Raw genomic sequence first — 27,656 nt, 5'->3', positions numbered from 1 at the left:
AAGAAAAATATCAATACATACATACATATATATATATATATATATATATATATATATATATATATATATATATATATATATATATATATATATATATATATATATATATATATATTGTTCCATTTTCACGGGAATAACCAATGATAATAAAACCGACCTAAACATTCAAAGCTCTGTTTTTATTTTTCTCGGCACCCTCCTTGTTTACAATCCCATATTACTTCGCCACTCCACTCAACAACCATACCTAGGATTAATCCTTACCTGCATTTGTTGCTGTAAAAGGTTTTGAAATATAAAACCAGTAATATAAAGAAAAATATTCTCTCATGAAACAAAATAGTTTTAAATTTTTTTAAAACACAAAATAATGGCAAAAAAAAAAAAAGAAAAAAAGAAAAAAACCTGCACTGAAAGCACCTCCCTACATAGATCGTGGGAAGACAAAATCTTAGGACCCAAAATGGGTGAGATGAAATGGGTAAATGTACTGTGCCACTTCGGGTGCTGAAATGGGCGAAATCCTTTCACCGACTTTCTTTCAAGAGCTCAAAGAATCGTGGTTGAAGAACAACAAAAAAGATTCAAGAGGGAACGAAGAAGAGAAGAGGGAAATGAAAGAGTCTAGGTAGAAGAAGATGAGTGAGAACAGACATTGCAACGGCCGGAATGGAGGGCGAATTTCTCTCAAAACAAATTGGTTATCAATTAAGGCCACTAGATCTTCTTAGATACAATACAGTGGATGAAGCACACTGGATTTGGAAAGAAAGCCGACTCACACACTCACATCTGAACGTGGCGAAAGAGGAGAACGTCAGATGAGGGGTGTCCAACTCACAAAATGACACGTGTCACCATGCAGAACCAGGAAGCCAAGACTTTTTTCCAGCATTCAATGACGCCAAATCGCCGCCGCGTACACCCCTGAAAGCTTCCCACCACTTGTCACATCTTCAACCGTCCATTTCATTCCCTCTCCTGTCTCGTGACTCCCTTACCACGCCATCCTTTGTAATAAATCAGAGGAGCTACATAACAACAAACAGTACAACTTTTTCCTTTTTCCCCTTTTATATATGTTAAATCCTAATTATATTAGTATTATTATTATTACCCAAAACTCATACGAAGAACAAATTCATACAAAGAAGACGAGGAGCAGCCTTAATTCAGTCGATATTCCTTTTGTTAGTTTTTCTCTACAGGGAATAAAGGGGAGGGAAAGAAGAAGATATTGGGATTGAAGGTGTTTTTTTTTTTTTTTTTTTTTTTTTTTTTTTTTTTAATTTAAAAAATGGCTAGGGTCGCTGACGCATCGGCTTCGATAATGTTGACATCGGGCGCTAGCGGCCTGATAAACGCCCTGCTGTCGGTAAGGGCGTTGAGGAGTTTGGTGGTGCTGGTGATGGCGTTGGTGCTTTTACTGTTGGTGCCGTTCCGAGGGAGGCGAGGATCAGTGGACAGGCCCAAGGATGACAAGCATGAGGTTACGCATGCTTCTATTCGGAAGGTTCCAGTGGTGAGAGTTCCCGCGACGGTTCCGTGGAGGTGCGGTGCGGCGGTGGCGGTGGACCAGGATGTGGCGGCGAGGAGAGCCCTGGCGATTGGTAGGGTGGTTCAGGAAGGTGGCGGTGGTGAGAAGTCAGTCAGGGAGTTTTCGCTGTTGACAACTTTGAGGGGCGACACTTTATTCACGCAGTCGTGGACGCCGCTCAGGGTCAAGATTAGGTATGTTTTTTGATTAGTTGTTCCTGAATTTCATCACGTTTACGTTGCTGTCCCTTTCTGTTTGTGTCTCACGATTGATTACATTAGGGCTTCGGATGTGTTCTCCTTTCGTTTTTTGAGGATTGTGTTTATGTTGTTTGGGTACAGATTGGAGGAAAAAAATTTCAAAAAATGTTCTTGTGCTTCATTTCCATTTCCAATTTCATTTTCTTTTCTTTTGGATGAAAATGGAATCAGGGATGTCATCGCTTCTACTTTCTTCCTCTGATATTTTTGCGGGTTTTGTTAATGTTATGGGTGGTGTATTTCGATTTCTTTCCGTCTACAGTAAGCAGATGTCTTTATTCTTATGTTTGAATTCCAACATAACCATTCAGTGAAATTCAAAAATACGAAATTGCCATTGACATTAATGGAACTCGGCATATTCTCTCATACCTAATTCATAAGCGTCAGACTTTATTTTCAATTAACGTCTAAAAGGAATATTGTGGTCTGCATTGACTGCCTCTGCAATTCCCTGCATTGGAGCTTACCCCTAGGATTGCAGTACCCAAGTAAAGCAATCCATTGTTTTTCTTGGATGCTTCTCAACCCAGTCTTTTTTGGGGGGCTCCCTCCCTTGTCTTTTTGTTGCAGTATTATATAAAACGCCACTAAGGACACCAGAAAATATTCCTCCCTCTGCTATTGTATGCAATGTGATAATGTTATTTCCTGACACGCTCTTCAATTGGCACACAATTTTATCAGATCTTTGTTCTGCAGAGCACTGGATTTGTGGGGATGCTCTTTTGGTCATTCTTTTGTTTTTATTTCTAAAATTGGTTTGCGCTTTTCTTGGTGGAAGCTGCTTCATTAATTTATGTTTTGGCTCTGCTGCTTGCAAGTTGTATACTCTCTCGGTTATATTTCCTGAAGTTAGTGGGTAGACTCTAAGTCACCATGTCAAAGTTCAATGTCAAGTTTTACTCCTGGATCATATTATGGGAAGTAATTATTTCTGTGAAATATGATGTATACCTACAGGAACAATCTTTAATAAATGAAAGAAGGAAAAACAAAAACCGAAAAAAGAAAAACCACTTACATCTTATTTGCTCAATTTTTTTTACCAGCATGATACTCGGAACGATTTTTGCTTATTTTTCAACTGCATGTCCCTGTTGAATTGTCGAATAATTTTCATGATGCACTAGGCTTATGCTGGCGATCACTTTTTAAATGGATCATCTGTGAAGTGGCTGGCCAGAATTTTGAACCTAGGATGTCGTGCTTACCTATTTATACCGATATGTTACAGAACCAGTAGTCAGAATAATCAAAGATGACTTCAGAAAATTAACAGCATCATAAAATGGTTTAAAATACTAAAATTTTAAAATCGTTGAGAATAAAACACCAGGTTTGTGAAGAAAAAAAAATAAAAATAGAACACCGAATTGGTTCCGGATCAATCATTTCAGCAGCAAAACTGACCCCTATTTAACACATTATGGGGCTTCCAGTTGGAACTGTAATTATGCATAGGTAGGTTGTAATGACACATCAATTGCCCAACTCATGTGAAATCTGAATCTCTGGTAAATTAGATGTTGGGTTTTGGACAGGTTAACACATCTTACCCTTTAGTTTTAAGGCCTATTTCCTGGAATAGCAGGAGCTAGCCAAATACGAACACTACAAGCAGTTGCTAGCTTCAGTCAACTATGTTGGATTTATCTGTTTTTCTCATGGAGCTGTTTTCTGCCTAATAAAGTGTGAAATGACATGCATGTTTTTGAATTAAATTTCTATCCTGGACATTTTTTTTCCCTTCTTGTTGTTCTTCCTTACTTTGGATCTGCCTCACCTACCAAAATGGTAATGTCCCATGTGCCTAAACAACAAAATTAAGGAATCATCTGTCATTAAAGGTTCCACTTTGTTGGGCCAACAATAATTACTCCCGTCTTAGCATTTTGCTTTCATTCTCTAGATAGTGACCCAGATGATCCTGAGAAATGTGTCAAGAGAAATCTAGTGTTTTCTCCATATTGACACATTCCAAAGATTAGATTGATTGAGGGACAGAGATGACCTGTGTTTTGTTGTAAATGTTTTCCTTTTATTTTAGATTAATCAAATCCCTAATGGTGTTCTTATATATTTTCTCGACTTCTTTAATTGAATGTAGAATGTATTCAATGTTAAATAATTGTACCTTTTTTCTTACATTTTAAATTAAGAAAGCCCTGATGGTTTTCCTTGAGCTCATCATGATGGAATGACTTTTATGACAGTCCCCTAAAGTTCTCATTGCTCTTGTTCCCTATAAAATTTTTCCCTTTTGCATAGGAGCATCTGATTTTATGTGCACCAACTATTTCATTTTTTGATGATCTATTGGATCTTATGCAGGGGACTGATTGTTCTTATGCATGGCCTGAATGAACACAGGTTTGCAATGTCTTCTTTCACCTCTGCGGTTGAATGCCATGTTAGTTGATTGTTTTACTAGACACATTCCTTAACATTTTCAATATGAATTATAGTGGCAGATACAGTGATCTTGGAGAGCAGTTGAATGCTAATGGGTACAAGGTCTTTGGAATGGATTGGATTGGTAAGTTTAAAACCATTTGACAGTGCTGCATTTGATATTATATACTCATAATCAGTCAATAGTTTTCTCTATGTGATATTATGATACAGAAAGCATGTCATAATTTCCCCAGAGATGTTCCATCTTAGCTTAGCTACCTCATTTATTGTTTCACTGGACATTTCCTTTGGTTTATTGTTCCTTAGTCTGACATAAGGAGGCAAAGTTAAATCATAGTTGAATATCAAAAAGCAGGCTGGCATCAATCATATGGACTCTTCCATCATAACATGATTTGTCCATGCTGGTTGATAGAAAGTACCTACTAGAAAATATTCCATACTCAGTTCATTTGTTTAGAGCTACTTATTGTGCAAGACTAACGCCACTCCATTACTTTCTCTAGACTATTTGAATCATTTCTATTGCATGTCTTGGCAAAACAATTTTACTATTTTTATCCTGGAGTCCCTGGTCAAGGTCCTCCTGATAAAAATGCAATGTAAACTCTTTTTTATTTTTTTCCTTTTCATTTTTGTTTTATATGGGAGATGTGCTATTTAGTACTTCCATGTTAATTATCCAACTATATTTCAATATTAAGCATTGAGTGCTCCAATTCAATACCCCTAGCTGTTAAAATATGCTATGAATCCAAAATGGCTTAGGTTTAACATCATTATGCAAGCAGTTTGGATTTAAATTGATCGTGCATTCTTGGAAATAAGAAAATGAATGTTTTATTGGTTCATTACTTTCTTGTAGAGTAATTGGGTCTTCATTTGCTTGCTTGATAACGCTACCATATAGTAGTTTTTCTACCTATTATCCCAATTCTAATGTCATTAATGACTTGTGCCATGTGTCCGACTAGTGATTTCTCTTGGATTCTTTTACCAATGTGCTAAAACGACCTTGTGGGGTAAACCATAAAAAAGCTAAGAGAACTCTGTCATTTTATTTTGTAATTGAGGGTGCTTTGGAAGTGGTACAAGATATAGCATGAGAGACTGAAGGGAAAATGGAGTCTTCGGCTATGATTGGTTCTTGGAAAATTTGAGGAAAAGTGTGAGGGAAAGAAAATAGAGAGAAAAAGTAAAGGGAAAGAAAAAGTGAAGGAAAATAAAAAATAAATTTGAAAATCAAGAAACTATTTTTATATTCTACTTCAAACTCATTTTACTTATTTTTCCTCTTCTATGTAAAGATTATATAATTTAGAAGAGTATAAATTTCTAACTAATGTGAAACTAAACATGAGAAAATCATATTCCTTAGCATTTTTTCTCTCTGTAGTACTTTCTGAGAACCAAACATAGTCGTAAAGTAGCATAGGAAGAGTATTAAGGGTAATTAGCTTGGAAATGATGAAAACCTAATGGAGAACTCTGTTTGATGAATGGAAATTGTTAAATGATTTATGCAGGGCTTTATACCACAATTTATCCCATTAGAAAAGGATTTTCTTAGAAATTTCAGTACTTATGGATATGGATTTTGCCTCATTTAGGGGTTCTAGAATCTGGAGTTGAACATGGAAATAAATATAGGATTGTGTACGGTTCAAAACTAGCCCTTGAGGCTTGGCTCAAGTGGTAATCAGATGGGGAGGGTTTGCGGGTGGTTTGAGGTTCAAATCCCAATGAAAACAAAAATTTACCTATTAAAAAAAAGTGGTGTATGGTTCAAAATTAAAAAATAGAGGAAGTAAAAGCTAATTAGGTGGCTTAGACAAAGAAATTCAGCCATGGGTTTCTAGTCAAGATCATCCATTAAGATTTGGGTTTTGATTATGTATGGACTAAGGTCTACTGATTGTAAAACAGGATAGAAGAAGACATGTTGGATGAGGTTGAATGCACAATATCCAGGAAATTAGAATAAAACAGAAAACCTTGGTTGCAACTAAGTTAGAGAAGGAGGGGAGAGAGAACCTAGAGAATTCACACCTAGGGTTATTAGGGATCATGCTAAGATGATAAAAGCATCACACAACCCAAAGCAAGCGTATCTGCTGCTGTAAGCTCAGAAAGTTTTTAATTAGCTTTTAGTGTAGGAGTTTACAATTGTTTAGCTTTAGTGAACTCATGACCCTGAACACCAATTGGTCAAGGTAAAGTTCACCCCTTATCAACCAGGGCCATTTAGCCCATTTAAATCAGAAAGCAAACAATAAGAAGTCTGACGCCATCCTGACCATTAAATTCCTCATAGAAAAATTACAAAATCACCTTAGGCTAAATTATTTAAAAGAAATGCTAAAAAAAATATTAAGCCATCAGTAAATAATGAATCCAAAATAAAATAAAAACACTTTCAGTGACAAAAAAAAAAAAAAAAAAAAAAAAAAAAAATCAAAGCATCCACCATATTTCTAATTTGCTAAATAAAAAATTGTGATTTAAAATTAGGGGTTCCTTTTCTCCTGCCCTCATCAAACAATTTTTTTTTTTTGATAGATAAACACACATAAAATATATATTAAGAAAAAATGGCGCTTAAGAGGCAACTCAAAGCATACAAGGAGTGTACAAGATTCGCCAAAAGGCAAGGACAAAAAGAAGCAAAAACTCATCAGCCCTCATCTAGAACCCAACCAATCAAAAAAGTTGATTAAAGGTAAAAGTCCTACATCTAAACAAGACTTAGACCAAGACCAAAGATTACAAACAAACGAATTTTTCATCATTTAAATCTAAATATCCTCATTAACAAAAGCTATCCTGTTTCTTTTCTTCCAAACCGTCCAAAATAAACAAAGAGGAGTTGCCATCCAAGCCTTTCTACACTTCTTGCTCACAAAGGAACCATGCCAACCTAGAAGAGTGTCTCCAGCCGAAAGCGGAAGGACCCACTTAACACCAAACAAAGCAAAAACAAGCTCCCACAAAACCCTCACCTTGGAGCAATGGATAAGAATGTGATTAATCGTCTCCTCTTCAGCACAACAAAGGAAACATCTATTAGCTATGTTCCACCCGCTCCTTTTGAGTTGATCCAGGGTTAGGACCTTCCCCCACGAAGCTTCCCAAGCAAAGAAACCCACCTTAGTAGGAACACAAGGGCTCCATATGATGTTCCACGGAAACGGGACTGCACATCTAGGTTCAAGAGAACTATAAAGGGATTTAACAGAAAAATTCCCATTCTTTCTCTCTTTCCACACCACCCTATCCTCCAAACCAAAAACTAGTCTCTTTCCTTGTAGAGTCAAAAGGAACCTCTCCACCGCCTCCACCTCCCAATCATTGAAAGATCTAGAAAAATGGGAATTCCACCCCCCCTCTTCCCCCAAGGAATCCCAACAATCCATTACCCACGCATCTTTTGAATCCGCTAAGGCATACAAATAAGGAAAGGAATCACTTTTTGAGGGGGTTCAAGCCTACTTTAGAAGAGGATGCTGTTTTTTGGAAAGGGGGGAGAAACGGACAGTTTAAAGTAAAAGAAGCATACAACTTGGTGGTAAATACCGTGGCTAATAATTTTCCGAAGAACAACATTTGGGTGGATAAAGTTCCAACAAAAATTCTGTTTTTTGCTTGGGAAGCTACTTGGGGTAAGGTGCTTACGCTTGATAGGCTTCAGAAAAGAGGGTGGCACCTCCCTAATCGGTGCTTCTTGTGTGGCTGCGAAGAGGAGACTGTAAATCACATCCTCATACATTGTATAGTGGCAAAAGTCCTATGGGATATGATATATGCTTTGGTTGGTGTTCAGTGGGTCTTTCCAGAAACTGTAAAGGAGGTCTTGTTAAGCTGGAGGGGCTCTTTTGTAGGGAAAAAAAGGAAAAAGATTTGGAAGTCTATACCGTTGTACATTTTTTGGACCCTTTGGAAGGAAAGAAATAGGCTTGCTTTTAGGGGAGGGATGATAGATATACAGAAACTTAAAAATTCTTTTGTCTGTAATTTATGGTGTTGGGCGAGAATGTATAGTGGAGAGAGGTCAATGTCTCTTATAGGCTCGTTGGAGTGGATAGCCTCCAATTAAGGGCTGGTGGGTTTTTGTTGTCTTGTTGGTGGTGAGGCTTAGCTAATTTGTATACCCCCTGTATACGTGTGGCTTTTTGGCCTCTTATCAATATATTCTGTGCTTACTTATCAAAAAAAAAAAAATAAGGAAAGGAATCACAAAGGGTATTGTTCCCGCACCATTTGTCCTTCTAAAATCTCACTCTTCTACCATCCCCCACAAAAAAGCAATAATTTGTAAGCATCAAAGAGCCTTCCTTTCTAATTTCCTTCCAAAACCCCACCCCATAGCCCTCCCTTACTTCGCGGGTGCTCCAACCTCCTCCTTCCTCCCTAAACTTCCTACTAATAACAAGCTTCCACAAGGACTTCCTTTCAACCGCAAAGTGCCAACTCCATTTGCACAAAAGGGCCCCATTGAGAATAGAAAGATATCTAACTCCCAAGCCATCCTTCCTTTTATCTGAACAAACAATTGCCCACTTTACAAGATGGGGCCTCTTGTCCAAAGCTCCCCCACCCCAAAGAAAGTCCCTTTGGATTTGCTTTAGTCTCAATTTAACAACTCTTGGCATACACATCAGGGACATGAGATAGATTGACATGCTAACCAAAGTGTTCCGAATGAGAGTAATTCTCCCTCGTTTAGAAATGAATTGCCTCTTCCACAAGGCTAGTCTCTTCCAAATCCTCTTCTCCACACCATCCCAAACCGCCACTGATTTGTGCAGAGCACCCAAGGGAAGCCCCAAATAAGTGGAAGGAAGAGCTCCCACTTTGTAGCTAAGATCTAGGGCCAACATCTCTGCATTCTCTACTCTTCCTACTGACAAAATTTCGCTCTTATCCAAATTGATTCTTAGCCTTGATTAGGCTTCAAACCACATTAACAACCAACTTAAAAGAGTCATTTGCTCTTGAGAAGCATCATAGAAAACCAGCGTATCATCAGCGAACAATAGGTGGGTAATTTGAAACCCATCACCACCCCGTTCCCCTTATCTTACAGCCTGTTAAAAATCCCTCCCTTGCTGCTTTATTTATGAGACAGCTTAAGGCCTCCATCCCGATCACAAATAAGTAGGGAGATAGAGGGTCCCCTTGCCTTAGCCCCCTAGTGCTGTGAAAAAAACTCGTTGGCGAGCCATTAATCAATACTGAATACATTGCAATGGATATACACCAATTAATCCAGTCAGCCCATTTCCCCCCAAAACCCATTTTTTGCATCACTAGCAACAAAAAATTCCAATTTTTTGATGAATAAAGAGAAATATATTAAGAGAAAAGAGGCACTTCAAGGAAGCACCCCAACGTATACAGGAGGTATACAAGAGAGAGAGAAAAAAAGAAAAAAACCTTTAACCAGGGCTTAACCAATCAACAAAATCTACAACGGAAGGGGGACTAGAACCAAAAAACCCCCTGGTCCACTCCCACATATTTCAAAGGAAAAACGATTTACACCCATGAAACGATTGCTCTTCATTTTGAAACGCCCTACTGTTTCTTTCCTTCCAAACAATCCAAAAAAGGCACAAGGGAGCTGAAAACCACACTTTCTTCATTTCCTTTCTCACACAAGGCCCAAACCACCCCAATAACGCCTTTCTAACTGAAGAGGGGAGCACCCACGAAACCCCAAAGAGGGAAAAAAGTAAGCTCCATAAACTTCTGGCCAACCCACAATGCAAGAGGATGTGATCAATAGACTCTTCCTCAGCCAGACACAAATAACATCTATTAGCCAAGGAGAACCCTCTTTTTTGAATACGATCCAAGGTTAAGGCATTTTTCCATGTAGCCTCCCAAGCAAAAAAACTCACCCTTGGAGGCACCAAAGAATTCCAAATAACTCTTGCAGGAAAATCTCCTAATCTTTCCGGCTCCAACGTCTTGTAAAAAGACTTAATAGAAAATCTTCCGTCCTTTGCCTTAGTCTAAATTACTTGATCTTTCACATCACTATAAACCCTCTTCCCATGCAACCTTAAGAGAAGGCGCTCCACATCGAACACTTCCCAATCATTAATCCGCTTAGAGAACCTAGGAGCCCACACTCCTCCTCCAGAATGGCTCCACACATACGCCACCCAAGCCTCCTTATCCAAGGATATAGCAAATAAGGAGGGAAAAGAAGTACACAAAGGATCATCTCCACACCACTTGTCCTTCCAAAAGCTAACCCTCCTACCATTTCCTACAGAATAAACCAAATTGTCACCTAACACATCCCAACCTCTCCTAATCGCTTTCCACAAACCAACCCCAAAACTGCCTCTCACAACATGGGGCCTCCAACCACCCTCTTCTTCCCCATACTTTGCACATATAACTTGCCTCCATAAAGCTTCCCTTTCCACCGCAAAACGCCAACTCCACTTACATAGGAGAGCCTTATTTAGCAACGCCAAGTTCCTCACACTCAATCCACCCTTTTGTTTATCTGAGTAAACAATAGACCATTCCACTAAATGGGGCTTCCTTTCCAGGGCCCCACCACCCCAAAAAAAGTCCCTTTGGATCTGCTCCAATCTCAAACTCACGCTCCTTGGCATCTAAAACAAGGACATACAGTAGATAGGCATGCTGGACAAAGTGCTCCAGATCAAGGTCATTCTGCCCCCCTTGGAGATATAATGCCTTTTCCAAAGTGAAAGCCTCTTCCTCAACCTTTCCTCAACTCCGTCCCAAGTTGCCAACTCCTTGAAACGAGCACCCAAAGGAAGACCCAAATAAGAAGAAGGGAGCTGGCTAACCTTGCAACCAAACTCAAGGGCCAACTCCTCTACATTCTCCACTCTTCCCACCGCGATGATCTCACTTTTATCCAAGTTCACCTTCAACCCTGACATGGCTTCGAACCACATAAGAAGCCAACTCAAGTAGGACACCTGATCAATGGAAGGCTCACAAAATACTTAAGTGTTGTTGAAATTTGGCATTCAAAGTTAGGGTTTTTTAATTTAGGAAAGTATTTTAGGAATAAAGAAGGAGAGATCATTTAGGATGATTCAGTTTCCTAATTTTAGGAGAGAATCAAGCTAGATTGATTTTTCTTATTCAATCAGTTGTGTATATATATGTGTATGGTGTGTACCTAAAAAATCAATAAAGGAATTCAGAAATTCTTCATGGTATCAGAGCCAGTTTTCTGGGAATTCAGAAATTCTTCATGGTATCAGAGCCAGTTTTCTGAAACCCTAATCCCTTCTGGCCACCTCGTATTCAGGCCATCATTCATTCCGGCCAAATCTCTCTGGCCATCTCTCAATCCGACCATCTCTCATTCCGGTCATCAGTCCCTGGTATCAGAGCCAGTTTTCTGGGAATTCAGAAATTCTTCAGAGCCAAGGGAGAAAACGCTTTCCAATCGGTAATCGTCGTCAGAAAAACATTCACCGCCGGAGAACTTTTCCGGCGAACTTTTCCGGCGAACTTTTCCGGCGACGGTTTTTTTTCACACCGCAAGGAGCGTCTGGAGGAGATCTACAACTTTTCCAAAAACACCGGAGCCAGAAAACCATCCACGCGCCGCCCACGCGCGTTTTTCCGGCCGGCGACTGCATCTCACGCGCCGGCGCGTGAGGGCGCGTGAGCCACTTTCCGGCGACGCGCTTCCTACTCCAAGCTCGCCTGACGCCGACCAGCCACCCTACGTACCTGTTTCTGCCATCCAAGCCCTGCACGTGCCTCTTTTGGGGTCTTTTTGCCTCCGCGAGCCCTCCGATCAGCTTTTCCGACGTCCTCCGGCTATTTTTCCTCAACTCCAATCCCTGCACGTGCCTTGGGAAGTGTTCTTCTACCTTTCCGGTCCATGACGAAATACGGAATGGCATCATCACAAGTATCCAGCGTCACGTCACCAGAATTAGGAGGCAGATCTGAAATTCCAAACCTTGGTGGTAGTGATTCCTCTCCTATTCTCATCACAGGACACAAATTAAATGGCCATAACTACTTACAGTGGTCACAATCTGTGTTGCTGTTCATTTGCGGTAAAGGAAAGGATGAGTACCTCACTGGAGAAGCAGTCATGCCAGAAACTACAGAACCGGGTTTCAGGAAGTGGAAGATTGAAAACAGCATGATCATGTCATGGCTTATCAATTCCATGAATAATGACATAGGTGAAAATTTCTTGCTGTTTAGGACTGCAAAGGACATATGGGATGCAGCCAAAGAAACTTACTCAAGTTCTGAAAATATTTCAGAACTTTTTCAGGTTGAATCAGCCCTACATGACTTCCGCCAAGGAGAGCAGACAGTTACTCAGTATTACAACACACTCACAAGGTATTGGCAGCACCTTGACTTATTCGAGACTCACTCATGGAAATGTCCTGATGATGCAGCAACATACAGGAAAATTGTGGAACAAAAGAGACTGTTCAAGTTTTTCCTAGGACTAAACAGGGAATTGGATGATGTTAGAGGCCGAATCATGGGCATTAAACCCCTGCCAAGTCTCAGGGAGGCTTTTTCAGAGGTTAGGCGTGAAGAAAGTAGAAAGAAAGTGATGATGGGATCCAAAGAGCAACCTGCCCCAACATTGGATGCCTCTGCCCTTGCGACTCGGTCATTTAATAGTAGTGGTGGAGATCGTCAGAAACGGGATAGGCCTTGGTGTGATTATTGTAAGAAACCAGGCCATTATAAGGAGACTTGCTGGAAGCTTCATGGCAAACCAGCTGATTGGAAACCAAAGCCACGGTCTGACAGAGATGGCAGAGCACACGTGGCTGCCAACTCTGAGAGCACCTCTGTTCCCGAGCCGAGTCCATTCAACAAAGAGCAGATGGAGATGCTACAGAAACTATTAAGCCAGGTTGGCAGTGGCAGTACTACCGGTGTAGCCTTCACTGCTAATCGAGGAGGAATGAAGTCGTGGATAGTGGACACAGGTGCTTCTGATCACATGACAGGAGATGCTACCATTCTTCAAAATTACAAGCCAAGTAATGGTCATTCATCCGTCCATATTGCTGATGGTTCAAAGTCAAAAATTGCCGGGACAGGTTCTATAAAACTTACTAAAGACTTGTATCTTGACTCTGTTCTCCATGTTCCAAACTTGGATTGTAATCTTTTGTCCATTAGCAAATTGGCCCGTGATCTCCAATGTGTTACTAAATTTTATCCAAACTTGTGTGTTTTTCAGGACTTGAAATCGGGGAAGATGATTGGCAGTGCTGAACTGTGTTCCGGGCTCTACCTCCTCTCATGTGGTCAATTCTCAAACCAAGTTTCTCAAGCAAGTTGCGTACAGTCTCAGAGTATGTTAGAGTCTTTCAATTCTGTGTCAAATTCTAAGGTCAATAAAGATAGTGAGATTATAATGTTACACTATCGCCTTGGTCATCCTAGCTTTGTTTACCTTGCAAAATTGTTTCCCAAATTATTTATCAATAAAAATCCAGCATCTTATCACTGTGAAATTTGTCAGTTTGCAAAGCATACTCGAACAGTCTATCCTCAAATCCCATACAAACCTTCGACTGTTTTCTCTCTTGTACATAGTGATGTGTGGGGTCCCTCCCGGATAAAAAATATTTCTGGCACTCGATGGTTTGTGACATTCGTTGATGATCATACATGGGTAACATGGGTTTTCCTTATGAAAGAAAAGTCAGAGGTCGGGCACATTTTTCAAACCTTCCACCTTATGGTTCAAAATCAATTCAATTCCAAAATTCAAGTCCTCAAGTCAGATAATGCAAAGGAATACTTTACTAGTAGTCTCAGTACTTATCTTCAAAATCACGGCATTATCCACATAAGTTCTTGCGTTGACACCCCACAACAAAATGGGGTGGCTGAACGCAAGAATAGACATCTCTTGGAGGTTGCCCGGTGTCTTATGTTTTCCTCTAATGTTCCAAACTATTTCTGGGGGAAGCTATTCTCACAGCTACTTATTTGATTAACCGTATGCCATCCAGAGTGCTTACCTTTCAATCCCCACGTCAACTTTTCTTAAAACAATTTCCTCACACCCGTGTAGCCTCTTCTGATTTACCACTCAAAGTATTTGGTTGCACGGCATTCATTCATGTGTATCCTCAAAATCGTAGCAAATTTGCTCCTCGAGCGAATAAGTGCATTTTCCTAGGGTATTCTCCAACCCAAAAAGGGTACAAATGCTATTCTCCAACCAACAAAAGATTTTACACCACCATGGACGTCTCTTTCTTTGAACATGTATTCTTCTATCCCAAATCTCATGTTCAGGGGGAGAGCATGAATGAACATCAAGTTTGGGAGTCTCTTCTTGAGGGTGTACCTTCTTTTCACTCAGAGTCACCAAATCCTTTTCAATTCGCGCCCACTGAGTTGTCCACACCCATACCGTCATCAGTCCAGCCATCTCCTATGACCATCCAGTCTCCCATGCCTATTCAACCTATAGCCCCACAACTTGCTAATGAGAACTTACAAGTTTACATCAGGAGGAGGAAAAGACAGGAATTAGAGCACGGATCACAGTCAACATGTGGCCAATATATTGACTCCAATTCAAGTCTTCCTGAAGAGAACATAGGTGAGGATAGGGCTGGAGAGGTGTTAATTCCCAGCATTGATGATTCTACTCTGCCGATTGCATTGAGGAAGGGTGTTAGGAGATGTACAGATCACCCAATTGGGAATTATGTTACATATGAAGGGCTATCACCATCTTACAGAGCATTTGCTACTTCTCTTGATGATACTCAGGTTCCCAACACAATACAAGAGGCATTAAAAATTTCAGAATGGAAGAAGGCAGTACAAGATGAGATTGATGCACTTGAGAAGAATGGGACGTGGACTATCACAGATTTGCCGGTTGGGAAGAGGCCCGTGGGGTGCAAGTGGATTTTCACCATAAAATACAAAGCAGATGGATCAGTCGAGAGATTCAAGGCTCGTTTGGTAGCTAGAGGGTTTACGCAATCCTATGGGATAGACTATCAGGAGACTTTTGCTCCTGTTGCAAAACTGAACACTATCAGGATTCTTCTCTCATTGGCTGTCAATCAAGATTGGTGCTTGCAACAACTGGACATAAAAAATGCGTTTCTAAATGGTGACCTAGAAGAGGAAGTCTACATGGAAATACCACCTGGTTTCGAAGGAAGTATGGCAAAGAATCAGGTTTGCAAACTCCAAAAATCCTTGTACGGCCTTAAACAATCTCCCCGAGCCTGGTTTGATAGATTCACAAAAGCAGTCCTGAAGCTGGGCTACAAACAAGGTCAGGCTGATCATACTCTATTTGTCAAGAAGTCTCATGCTGGGAAAATGGCCATATTGATAGTCTATGTTGATGATATTATTCTATCTGGGAATGATATGGAGGAATTACAGAATTTGAAGAAGTATTTGTCAGAGGAGTTTGAAGTTAAAGACCTTGGAAATTTGAAATATTTCCTTGGCATGGAAGTGGCTAGATCAAGGAAGGGAATTGTAGTCTCTCAAAGAAAATACATACTCGATCTTCTTAAGGAGACCGGTATGCTTGGATGCAAACCAATTGATACTCCTATGGATAGTCAGAAGAAACTTGGCATCGAGAAAGAAAGTACACCGGTAGATAGGGGGAGATATCAGCGGCTCGTCGGGCGCTTGATTTATCTCTCACACACTCGGCCAGATATTGGCTTTGCAGTGAGTGCTGTAAGTCAATTCATGCACAGCCCCACTGAGGAACACATGGAAGCAGTCTACAGGATTCTTAGATATTTAAAAATGACACCAGGGAAAGGTCTATTCTTCAGAAAGACAGAGAACCGTGACACTGAAGTATACTCAGATGCGGATTGGGCAGGAAACATCATTGACAGGCGGTCCACTTCTGGATATTGTTCTTTTGTTTGGGGAAATCTTGTTACCTGGAGGAGTAAGAAGCAATCCGTTGTAGCCAGAAGTAGTGCAGAAGCTGAGTACAGAGCTCTTGCACAGGGAATCTGTGAAGGGATTTGGATAAAAAGGGTTCTTAGTGAACTGGGGCAAACGAGTTCATCTCCAATTCTGATGATGTGTGATAATCAGGCAGCTATAAGCATAGCAAAGAACCCCGTGCATCATGACAGGACCAAGCACGTTGAGATTGACAGACACTTCATCACAGAGAAGGTGACTAGTGAGACGGTTAGATTGAACTATGTTGCTCTTTCCACCCCTACCAAGCACCAAACCGCAGACATCCTCACCAAAGCTTTACCTAGGCCTAACTTTGAAGACTTAACTTGCAAGCTGGGATTATATGATATATATTCTCCAGCTTGAGGGGGAGTGTTGAAATTTGGCATTCAAAGTTAGGGTTTTTTAATTTAGGAAAGTATTTTAGGAATAAAGAAGGAGAGATCATTTAGGATGATTCAGTTTCCTAATTTTAGGAGAGAATCAAGCTAGATTGATTTTTCTTATTCAATCAGTTGTGTATATATATGTGTATGGTGTGTACCTAAAAAATCAATAAAGGAATTCAGAAATTCTTCAAGTGTCATCCGCGAACAGCAAATGAGTGATCTCCACTCCCACACCTCCTCTACCACTGAGCTGCCACCCCGGTAAAAACCTCCCCTCCTTCGCTCTCTTCAACAAACAACTAAGGGCTTCCATGACAATCATGAACAGGTAGGGGGATAGGGGATCCCCTTGTCTCAATCCCCGAGAACTTTGGAAGAATCTTGAGGAAGTTCCATTAATAAGGACGGAGAAACTGATAGTCCCAATACACCACTGAATCCAGCTGATCCACTTGGCTCAAAAACCCATCATTTCCATCAACCAAAGAAGAAAACTCCAATTCACATGGTTGTATGCCTTCTCAATATCCAGCTTACAAAGGATGTCACCTCCCCCACTTTTCTACATCGAGTGAATCGCCTCATTCGCAATCAACGAGGCATCCAGGATTTGCCTTCCCTCCACAAATGCATTTTGGGACTTGGACACTATCTTACCCATCACCTTTTTAAGCCTATTAGCTAACACCTTTGCTAACAACTTATAAAGACTTCCCACCAAGCTTATAGGCCTAAAGTCCTTGAGGTCTTCAGCTCCTCCTTTCTTAGGAATTAGAACCATAAAAAAAGCATTAATGCTCTTGACGAACTTGCCCTGATCATGAAAGTCCTTGAAGAACCCCATAACTTCCTCCTTTAGAAAGCTCCAACTGAATTGCTAAAACACCATTGTGAAACCATCAGGACCAGGAGCTTTATCCCCATTGAGGTCCGAGAGAGCACCAAACACCTCTTCCTCAAAAAAAGGAGCCTCTAACAAAGCTGCAGCTTCCCCTTCCAGAACCCCAACCTGTAGCCCATTGCATCTGGGCCTCCACTCATCTGTTTTCGACAACAAAGAGTGGAAAGCCTGAACCACACCATCCTTGATGTCACGTTCTTCTGTTACCCATGTCCCATTTATCTTAATCTTCACCAGGGAATTGACCCTCTTATGTGCATTGACCATTTTATGAAAATAACCAGTGTTTGTGTCACCCTCCCTCAGCAATAACTCTCTAGACTTTTGCCTCCATGATGTCTCTTCCATTATCACCCACTTCTTATACTCCTCCAAAGCCTGCTTTCTGAGAGTTTGCTCTTCAGCAGACAACACCCTGTCCCGTTCTATTGAATCCCAAGACATCATCTGCTTTAAAGCTGATTCTTTTCTAGCAGTGACATTACCAAACACTTCTCTGTTCCAAATCTTCAAGCAGGCCTTAAGCGCTTTCAGCTTTTCAGACAGAGTGAAACTGAAAGAACCTCTAAATTGGAAGCCCATCCACCAATTCCTTAACAAATCCTTAAAACCTTCTTCCTTCAGCCACATATTCTCAAACCTGAAGGGGGAAGGCCCCTTCCTCGCTCCTCCACAGTCCAACAAAATTGGGCAGTGGTGAGAAACAATTCTGGGTAGAAGACTTTGAACTGCCCCACTGAAATAACACTCCCAATCCTCTGAAACTATAAGTCTATCCAACCTTGACTGAATCTGGTTATTCAACCCACCCATCCACGTGAAAGACCCCCCCTGCAAAAGGAGATCCCTTAATTCCAAGTCCTCAATGATCTCTGAGAATCTTCTCATTGCTGAAGACAGTCTTGAAATACTGTTCCTCTTTCTAAAAAATCTAATAACATTAAAATCACCCCCTAAGCACCACAGATCCTGCCATAATCCCCTGATTGTCCCTAGCTCCTCCCAGAAATCTTCCCTAAACCTCCCAACAGCAGGGCCATACACCCCTGTAAAAACCCAACAGAAGCCATCCTCCACATTCTTAAATCGACAAGAAACCAAAAAATTACCAATTTCCATTTCAATCAGCTCTAAAACTCTACTATCCCAAAAAACTAACACCCCCCTACCATACCCCGAGAATCAAGAGCGGCCCACTCCAAGAATCCGCCCACCCCCAAAGACCGAACCAAACTACATGACATACTTTGGATTTTGGTTTCCTGCAGACAAACCAAATCTACTTTTTGAGCCTTGATTAGAGATTTAATGAGTCTTCTTTTATCACTATCATTTGCCCCTCACATTCCAGGAGAGAATTCTTAACTTCATTTACCCTCAGAGACTGAACCCCCACTCTCTCGAAATAGAGCTCTTCCATACCTTGAACTTTTAAAATTAATGGAACACTCTTTTAAGTTCCCTTTCAGACTTTGAGGATTCAACCTTGACCCTTTTAGCCCCAGACCTTCGATTCTTTTGGTCTTTCCTCATGATCCATTTCTTGAGCATGGCTAGAATTTCCTCTTCACATCCTTTGGTTGGCATGCCCAGAAAGTCACTAAATTGGGCAAGGCAAGAGGAATTCCATTCCCCATCTGACTCCGCTCCAAGCACAAGCTGTCTCAAAGAGTTGCTTTCGTCGAGACTCGTCTCACTGACCACAACTAGCGCCCTTTCCTCCTCGGAAGAGGCCGCCACAACACTTCCGCCAGCCAAAACCATGTTCAGGGGGCGAATGCCCGCATCCGCTTCAACCATCTCCTCCCCGATCCACAATTGCGACTTCGGAACCCTTCGTCGCTCTTTTCCGACAAGAAATAGATGAAGAAGAGAAGCCCTGCACCCCCCGAGACACCAAAGGGAAGGGATGAGAGGAATACCTTGTCGCTTAAGCCTGAAGAGCTTCATCGGTGCCGAGATCCAAGCCGACGTCGACTTGAACCACTCCAACGGGACAGTCACTGCTGCACGATTGTCCCCCGTGAGGAGCCCTTAAGGACTATCCACCCCTTTTCTACCCTCCACCCTTAAAAGAGAAGGGCCACTCAATTGGGCCCAACCCAACCCACCTCTATCTTCAACAGCAAGCCCAGTTACCCTTTGGTCTTTTTGCAATTCAACTGGGCTTTTCCCCACCGGCCCACTTGCCCCCTTTGAGTCCCCTGTATCCTCCAAATAGACCCTCCTACCACTGCCTCCAAAATCATCCTCACCTGCAACTGCTTTTTGAAAACAACAGTCTAATCCTTCACCAAAACAACCACTCTTCCTTCCAGAGCTTGACACGTCTCCCCTACCAGTCTGTAACCGGAAAAGGTCTTTCTCCACTCCCATACTCGCGCGTGGACCACCACCGTCGTCACCTCTAACCTTTGACTCTAGCGACCCTTCACTGCAACTTCTCGGAACAACCTTGGAAAATTTCGGGGGGACTTCCCACCACAACTGGATGGAGTAGCACATAGACTCGACCACTAGCTGCAAGTACACGGGTAGACTTCTCCCATTCAACCTTACTAGGATCCTAGCCCACTGTTTGAACTGAATTCACCAATCCTTCATCCACTGCTATGAAGCCCTAACAATAGTCCCCAATTTTAATGAAGACTTCGTGGCTCCACAAATGCAAAGGGAGACCCAACACTCTCACCCATGCCTCCTTGTAAGACCCCTCCTTTACTAAACACCTAGTCTCGTGTTGCCATCTTTCCAAATTGAGAAGTCTCTCCCTGAACCTCCTAGGTCCTCTAACCAACACCCTTTCTACCTCCGAAATATCCTCAAACTCAAACAGAATTAAAGACCCCCCAAAAATATACACCTGCAAGCCAAATCTCAGTTGCCATGTACTCCTAGCCCACATTTCCAAAGCCTGAACCTTTGATACTGAAAAAGATCCCTCTCCAAACTTCCTAACCAGGCACCTCCTAAGCTTCTCTTCTTTGCCTTGCACAACTCCTTCTCCAATCTGAAGCCAATCCGCCAAACATTCATTCTTTCTTACTACACTCGCATACGACATGCTCCCACTTCCATTCTTCCCACTTTCAGCCTTCCGACTGCCCCTAATCTCACCCGGTGGATCCACCTTTTCCTCAGAAAAAGGAACAACCTCGAGCGACCGTAATTTCTCAGCCAAGATGAACCAACCCCCATGGTTCCCTTCTCCTTCTGGGAAAACTAGAGAGAAACTCTTTGCTTCTGCTGTGACCACCTTGCAGAAAATAAGAACCTTCCAGCCCCATTCTCCCAACATTCCAGCCTAAAAAACCTTCCTCTCTCCTTCCACCCTTTACTCCACCTTGGCAACCCAACATCTCTGCAACAAGCTTCCACTCCTGCCAGAAGGCAACGTAGATTGAGCTCCCCAAATCTGATCCACCTGGAGTAACCTCTTCTGCGCTCCACTATGACCCCTCTCAGTCTCCCTCCAAGCCCCTCAACATAGATGTCAAAGGACTGGCACTCCAATTAATATGATCGTATGCCTTCTTTATATCCAACTTACACAACACTCCACTTTCAGTCCTTTTCAGCAAAGAATCTATGGTCTCATTAGCGATTAGCGCAACATTGAGAATTTGTCTTCCTTCAACAAAGGCATTTTGGGATGAGGACACCACCTTTCCCACGACCTTCTTTAGCATACTAGCTAATACCTTTGCTAGTAGCTTGTACAATCCTCCCACCAAAATGATGGGTCTATAAACTCTTAGATTGTGTGCCCCACCCTTTTTTGGAACTAAAACCAGGAACGTGGTGTTCAGGCATTTGACAAATCTTCCCCTCTCATGAAACTCTTTGAAGAAACCCATTATCTCATCTTTAACGAATTCCCAACAGAATTGCCAGAAAGTGAGAGGGAACCCATTTGGACTAGGCGCCTTGTCCCCATTCAGCTCTGAAAGGGCGGAGTAAACCTCTTCCACAGAGAACACCTCCTCCAAACTGGCTGCCTCCTCAACCCTAATTCTATCAAAATCCAAACCATTCAAACTAAGGCGCCAACCACCAAGATGCGATAGTAGATTCTGGTTGGCCCTAACCACACCCCTCTGAATCTCTTGTTCTTCTGTCAACCAGAGACCATTAATTTTGATCTTTGCCAAACAATTCCTCCTTTTGTTAGAATTTGCCATCTTATGAAAAAATCCTATGTTCTTATCACCTTCCTTCAACCACGTTTCTCTTGATTTTTGTCTTAAAGAAATTTCCTCCATAAGTGCCACTGCTTGAAATCCTCCTTATCCTCCTTTCTAGCCTCTAACTCCAGCCAGATAAAGCTCTTAGTCGCTCCTGATCGTCCCAAAAGGACACTCTGTCCAGAGCCAGCCTCTTGTTCACCCCCACTTTCCCAAACACATCCTTGTTCCAAATCTTCAAATTGGTTTTTAAAGCCTTTAATTTTTCTGTCAGGATAAAGCTATAGGATCCGTTGAAATTGAAACCTTGCCACCAGCCTTTCAGCATCTCCTTAAACCTCTTCTCCTTCATCCACATATTTTCAAAATGAAAAGGAATTTGTCCCCTCCTCACCTTACCCCCATCTAACAGAATTGGAAAATGGTCAGACACTGGTCTTGGGAGAGTACCCTGCGTCACCCTGCTAAAATGAGTCTCCCAATCCTCCGATACCAGAAACCGATACAGTCTTGACATGGATTGACCATTCAACCCTCAATTCCAAGTAAAGGGCCCTCCTTGTTGGGGAAGGTCTCTCAAAGCCAACTCATCAATCACCTCCGAAAACCTTCTCATGGAAGCAGATATTCTCCCTTCTCTACTACGCTCACTAGGAAATCTGATCACATTAAAATCCCCTCCAATACACCATGGGTCAATCCACAACCCTCGAATGACCCTTAACTCCTCCCAAAAAAATTCTCTGTATCTTTTCAAGGTAGGCCCGTAGACCCTCGTAAAGGTCCACAACAAGCCATCCTCACAATTTTTAAAGCGACATGAAATTGAGAAGAGACCCACCTCCATACCTACTAAATCCAATACTCTGTTATCCCATATGACTACCCACCCCACCAACTGCCCCTCTTGCATTCACTGCTTCCCAACCTAAAAATCTTCCCACTCCAAGATTGCGCACTAACCCAGGGACACATCTTGAATTTTAGTCTCCTACAAACACACCAAATCCACTCTTTGAGACCTAATCAAGGCCTTGATTAACTTCCTTTTATTTCTGTCATTAGCCCCTTTAACATTCCAAGATAAATTTTTTATCTTCATCTAAGGGTCGAGAGTCAGGCCCCACCTCCTCTGACCAAATTGTTCTCCTTGCTTGCACCATTATAATTAATGGACCACTTTAATTTTTTCAGTTCTCGATCAAACTTAGTAGTCCCTGTGGTTCCCTCTTATTACTCTGCTCTCTTCTTCTCTTGGTCCTTAAAAGCAAATTCAAAATTTCAGCTTCAAAGCCTTTTGTTGAAAATCCCAGAAACTTGCTGAGCCTCGCCAAACAAGCTGTCATCCCATCGAAAGCCTTTCCCCTCCAAATCCTGAAGCAACACCTCATCCTCACCCCCCACTCTTTCCTCAACTAGAGACTTCTCCCCCTCAAAGGCCATCTCCCATGTTCTACCATTAGCCAAAATAATACTGAGCGGGTTCTGCTCCTCTCCACCATCCACGGAGGCTAACCCGCCGAGAGACCCCCCCTTCACCCCCCTTCACCACAACCTAACGGAACCTAGAAGGAGTAAAAGAAGAGAGATCCCAACCCCCCACGAAGAACAAAGGAGAGTCGACGTACCTGGATGCCTCTGCAAACAAAGCTTCTTTAGTAAACGTCGCTCTTTCCACCACCTCAAGGGCCTCTAGCGACAAAGTAGCCCTCGAAATCCCTTCGAGAGGATCCTTGTCTCCTCTTTCCTCTCTTGCCTTGCCAATTGAAGACTCCTCTGATGCCCTAGAATTTGGGATTGAAGACTCTGGTCGTGTTGAATACCCTTCTCCCGTTGCGCCAACAACTTCGGGCCCAAGGCCCAAAACATTTTCCTCCTCACAACCCACTAAACACCCTTTTAAGGCGTTTAAAGCAATGAGCCTTAAGACATCATCTTCTCGGCCCAAAACCACCTGAGGCTCCTTTTCATGTCCTTGGGCCTCTCCAAGGCCCAAACCAGTAGGCCCACTTTTGAAACCACCCAACCCTAAACCATGTCCACCCAGTCTATTTAAAAATGACTTCTCAACCCTTCTCTCTTGGACTCTGCAAGGAGGGTTATCTACCCTAATCCTCTCTTTAGTCTCTAGCTAGAACACGCTCAGCCTCACTTGGGGACTCAGATTCAAACAGCAAGAGTCCTCTGCCTAGCACAACAACACTCAATTTCCTCTTTAAAAGCCAATGCTGATGTGTTCATCTCCTTACAAAATCCAACTCAGGTAATGGAGCTATATTATTACCCCACTAGCCCACCATACACTATTTCATCTGATCTAACCTTCCTTGCACTTCTCTTTTCCCCAACTCTAACCAAACTGAATCGCCTATTCTTCCCGGTTTCAACTTTACAGCATCTGCGTAGGACTTTGTATCCACCCCCTTCTCCCTCCAAAGAACCTTCGAACTCCTCTTCTCCCTTAATGGAGGCTCTGGAACTCTGGTTTCCTTTAAGCCTCCAGAAGGGACCACACCAAGGCCTCTCAACTTCTTGGCCAGAGTATTCCATCCACCAGACAGCCCCTTCCCTTTTGGAAAGATAATGCTGATTTTTTTTTGTTTTGAGATCACGGACAAAGCATAGAATGAACCTTCCTGCCTCATTTGAATGACGCTCTAGCCTATACTTCCTACCCCCCTCCTCCCAGCCAAGAACCCAACTTCTGTTATTGATCCTCTACAATAGGCTTCAACTCCATCCAGTAAGCAACGTAAACTAACCTCCCCTAATCGAATCCATGAGGAGATACCTCTACTTCTCTCCCAAATACATCCTTTCAACTTCCCTCCCACATCCTCACCAAAATATTGAACGACTTAGACTCCACCACAAACCAACTTCTTCCATCCCTGGAAGCTCCAACTTCTCCCATTCCAACTTATATTGGAACTTTCATCAAACAACTTAAACCACTGGAGTTACACTACATTGTGTGGTAATGAGTGAAAATTTTGTCAAAATGATGGAAAGTCTGAACATAGTTGAAATAAACATCAAAACATGTTCTCTCTCTCTCTCTCTCACACATTCACTCCTTGCTTACACAACATATAGAATATCAGAGAGAGAGAACTGTTGATTAGACTGCCTTTGGCCAATCCTTCATAGTAAGATCAGAGAGAAAAACTGTTGGTTAGACTGCCTTTGGCTAATCCTTCATAGTAAGATCAGAGAGAAAAACTGTTGGTTAGACTGCCTTTAGCTAATCCTTCATAGTAATATAGTCTTTTATTTTGGAGCCGCACTCCATGAGTCATGTTCTTCGCCTACCCTAGCATTTTTGAATGTTCATTCTATTTGTGGTTCCAATGGTTTGGTGAAGCATTCACCGAGGAGATTTAAGCATGTTCCGTTTTTTTTTTTGTTTTTTTGGTAGCTTGGTCAACCACACAAGTTACAAAGCGAGGATTATTAACTTCCTTATGACCTTGAGTCATCTTTCTTTATGTGATTGAATGAAGGTGCTATTATGAGTATTTAATTTTGTTTGTGGAGTCTGCTTATCACCTTCTTTATTACAAAGGTATCCTCCATTGGTCTTGTTGAGTTCCATAGAAGAGGATGAAAACCAAAAGCAAGTAGATTTTGATACGAAAGATTGCAAATGCCTCAAATAATTTCAAAAGGATATCTATCACTACCAAAACATGGTTTACCTTGTATCTTTTTTGAGGCTGGAATTGAATTTTTAACCTGTACAAGATTTGGGCCTTCTTTGTATACAGCCTGTGTACGTAGGGAGTGCCCCCTGTTTTTTGGCGTGTTTTAATCTAATTTTCTTCTTTGTCTATCAAAAAAAAAAAAAAAAAAAAAAGAGATGGCAATCATTTCTGAAAAAGGTTTTTTGTTTTTTATTTTTCATTTCTTTTTCAACACTTGCATTCCTGCCATGGATCCATCTGGCTTAGCCTTCAAGGAAAGTCATCTTATTATTCTTATTTACTGTTTCAAATGTAGAGATCACAATTCTTCAACCATGCATATATGTTTGGATGTTGCAGGGATTGATTATTCCAATTCGGATACCCATTGGTGCAAAAAAGTAATATGTGAAGCTCCTCCCTAATATGTAAGCTTATTATTTTAGTCTTTGTGTCTGGCCTTATGCATATAAGATCATGTGGAGGATGCACACTTTTTAAGAAAAGAAAAGCTAAAGTATTAAGGCACGGTTTCCCTTTCATATTTGAGCTGGAGACCAGAATTATGGAATTAGAAGTGTTTCTTCATTTTCCCTCTTTCCTTTACTACCCTTTTAATTAGTGAGTATGTCCTTTTGGCTCATGTGAATTTTGGAATTGTGAGAGTCCTTGAGTTGAAATTTAAACGATGCCTGATAGGTCTCTTAAGCTACTATGGTGCATTCTAGCATAGGCCTTCTACCTGGAGGTTATAGCTGTACTTTTATGTTCTATCACCAGTTAGTTACAATCTAATGAAGGTATGGCCTTGCATTTCATTCAAAAAATACTTTGGAAATTTGGCGTTTGCTTATGGGTAAACTTGTATTTTAAGCTAAATGGACATTAGTTTTTGCATTTTCTTCTCTGGGGTAATATTGAGTGTAAATTCTTTGTGCTTGGTTACTTTTCCTATTTAAACCTTGTAAGTAAAATTTATTGGGAGGTTTAAATGTGGGTATATTGTTTGGACTTGAAATAGTTTTGCTAATTTGAGTTGGGTGTCTGTCTGAGCTACTCAATTTTCTGAAATTCATTCTCGGTTTATCCATTTCTGTAATTTGGTTTAATTTTACCATCCTTTTTCTTCTTAGGACATGGTGGAAGTGACGGGCTGCATGCATATGTCCCTTCTCTTGATTATGCTGTTACTGACCTGGTATATTTTGATGTTTTGTTCATAAGACAAATGAAAAAGAAATGAGAACTTGTACTTAATATGTGTTCATCTTTCTTAATTTTTCACAGCAAACATTTCTCCAGAAGGTTTTGGCTGAAAATCCAGGGCTTCCATGCTTCTGCTTTGGGCATTCAACAGGCGCTGCCATTATCCTAAAGGCAAGTCTTATTTGGAATATGGACTTCTCATGGTATTACATTCTTGTATTGCTCAGTATCCCTACTCTTATACCTTGTTGCTTGAATAATTAATTACAGGCAGTACTGGACCCAAAGATTGAAGGCTGCATAGAAGGCATAGTGCTGACTTCACCTGCAGTTGGAGTAAAGCCCCCTCATCCAATTTTTACTGTAAGAACATTTAATCACATGCATTATCTTCAAATTATGATGGAAAAGAGGGGAAAAAAAAAGGAAGAAGAAATAAATACAATGCAACATTTTCTGATGAAATACCCACTTAGAAATTGAATATGGGTCTGAGGGTTGATCACACCTTATCTCTTTGTTTCTGTGATGGCAGGTACTGGCCCCAGTTGTCTCCTTTTTTATTCCAAGATTCCAATGTCGTGCTGCAAATAAGCAGGGCATATCTGTCTCTCGGGATCCAGCAGCACTGCTTGCTAAGTATTCTGATCCACTAGTGTACACAGGATCCATCAGGGTTAAGACTGGTTATGAAATTCTTCGAATCTCAACCTACTTGCAGCAGAATCTGAGCAGATTGAGAGTTCCCTTTCTTGTTCTTCATGGTGCTGCGGATAACGTAACCGACCCAGAAGCTTCTAAAACACTACACGAAGAAGCCGCCTCAACTGACAAAACATTCAAGTTGTATGAAGGGTTATTACATGATCTCCTCTTCGAACCAGAACGTGAAGCTATTATGAAGGACATAATTGAGTGGCTGAATTGTAGAGTAGACGGTTAGGTAGTGTTAAGGGAGAAAAACTTCATTGTCCTCTCTAACTACATAAACAAAAAATTAGACAAAAAATTGCTATTTTAAATTAGCCTGAATCATTCCACTGAAGTAAATGCTACTAAAGTAAAATAAAAATGCTATTTGGGTTTCCCTTAATTTGGAAAA

The 27,656-nt window shown here is 41.4% G+C and overlaps 1 protein-coding gene across 2 annotated transcripts; it reads left to right on the top strand.

Annotated features, from left to right (window-relative positions):
- Nucleotides 1-1,043: 1,043 nt before the first annotated feature.
- LOC117934445 (monoacylglycerol lipase-like) lies at nucleotides 1,044-27,656 on the top strand. Of its 2 annotated transcripts, XM_034856132.1 has the most exons (8): nucleotides 1,044-1,249; nucleotides 1,351-1,731; nucleotides 4,132-4,170; nucleotides 4,266-4,336; nucleotides 26,482-26,546; nucleotides 26,636-26,725; nucleotides 26,825-26,917; nucleotides 27,090-27,656. In XM_034856132.1, the coding sequence occupies exons 2-8, from the start codon at nucleotides 1,409-1,411 to the stop codon at nucleotides 27,495-27,497; spliced, it is 1,089 nt and encodes a 362-aa protein (XP_034712023.1). In that variant the 5' UTR covers nucleotides 1,044-1,249; nucleotides 1,351-1,408; the 3' UTR covers nucleotides 27,498-27,656. The 2 variants fall into 2 exon arrangements, with proteins under 2 accessions (XP_034712023.1, XP_034712022.1); XM_034856131.1 differs by lacking the exon at nucleotides 1,044-1,249 and having other exon boundaries at nucleotides 1,281-1,731.

This window comes from Vitis riparia, chromosome 17, assembly GCF_004353265.1.
Source record: "Vitis riparia cultivar Riparia Gloire de Montpellier isolate 1030 chromosome 17, EGFV_Vit.rip_1.0, whole genome shotgun sequence".
Lineage (NCBI taxonomy): Eukaryota > Viridiplantae > Streptophyta > Magnoliopsida > Vitales > Vitaceae > Vitis > Vitis riparia.
This window is presented reverse-complemented; position numbering and strand designations above follow the sequence as displayed.

Coding starts and splice junctions, on each gene's coding strand:
- LOC117934445 (XM_034856131.1), top strand. CDS start 1,298: ATGGCTAGGGTCGCTGACGCATCGGCTTCGATAATGTTGACATCGGGC. Junction 4,171..4,265: donor CATGGCCTGAATGAACACAG/GTTTGCAATGTC, acceptor TATGAATTATAG/TGGCAGATACAGTGATCTTG. Junction 26,726..26,824: donor GCGCTGCCATTATCCTAAAG/GCAAGTCTTATT, acceptor AATTAATTACAG/GCAGTACTGGACCCAAAGAT.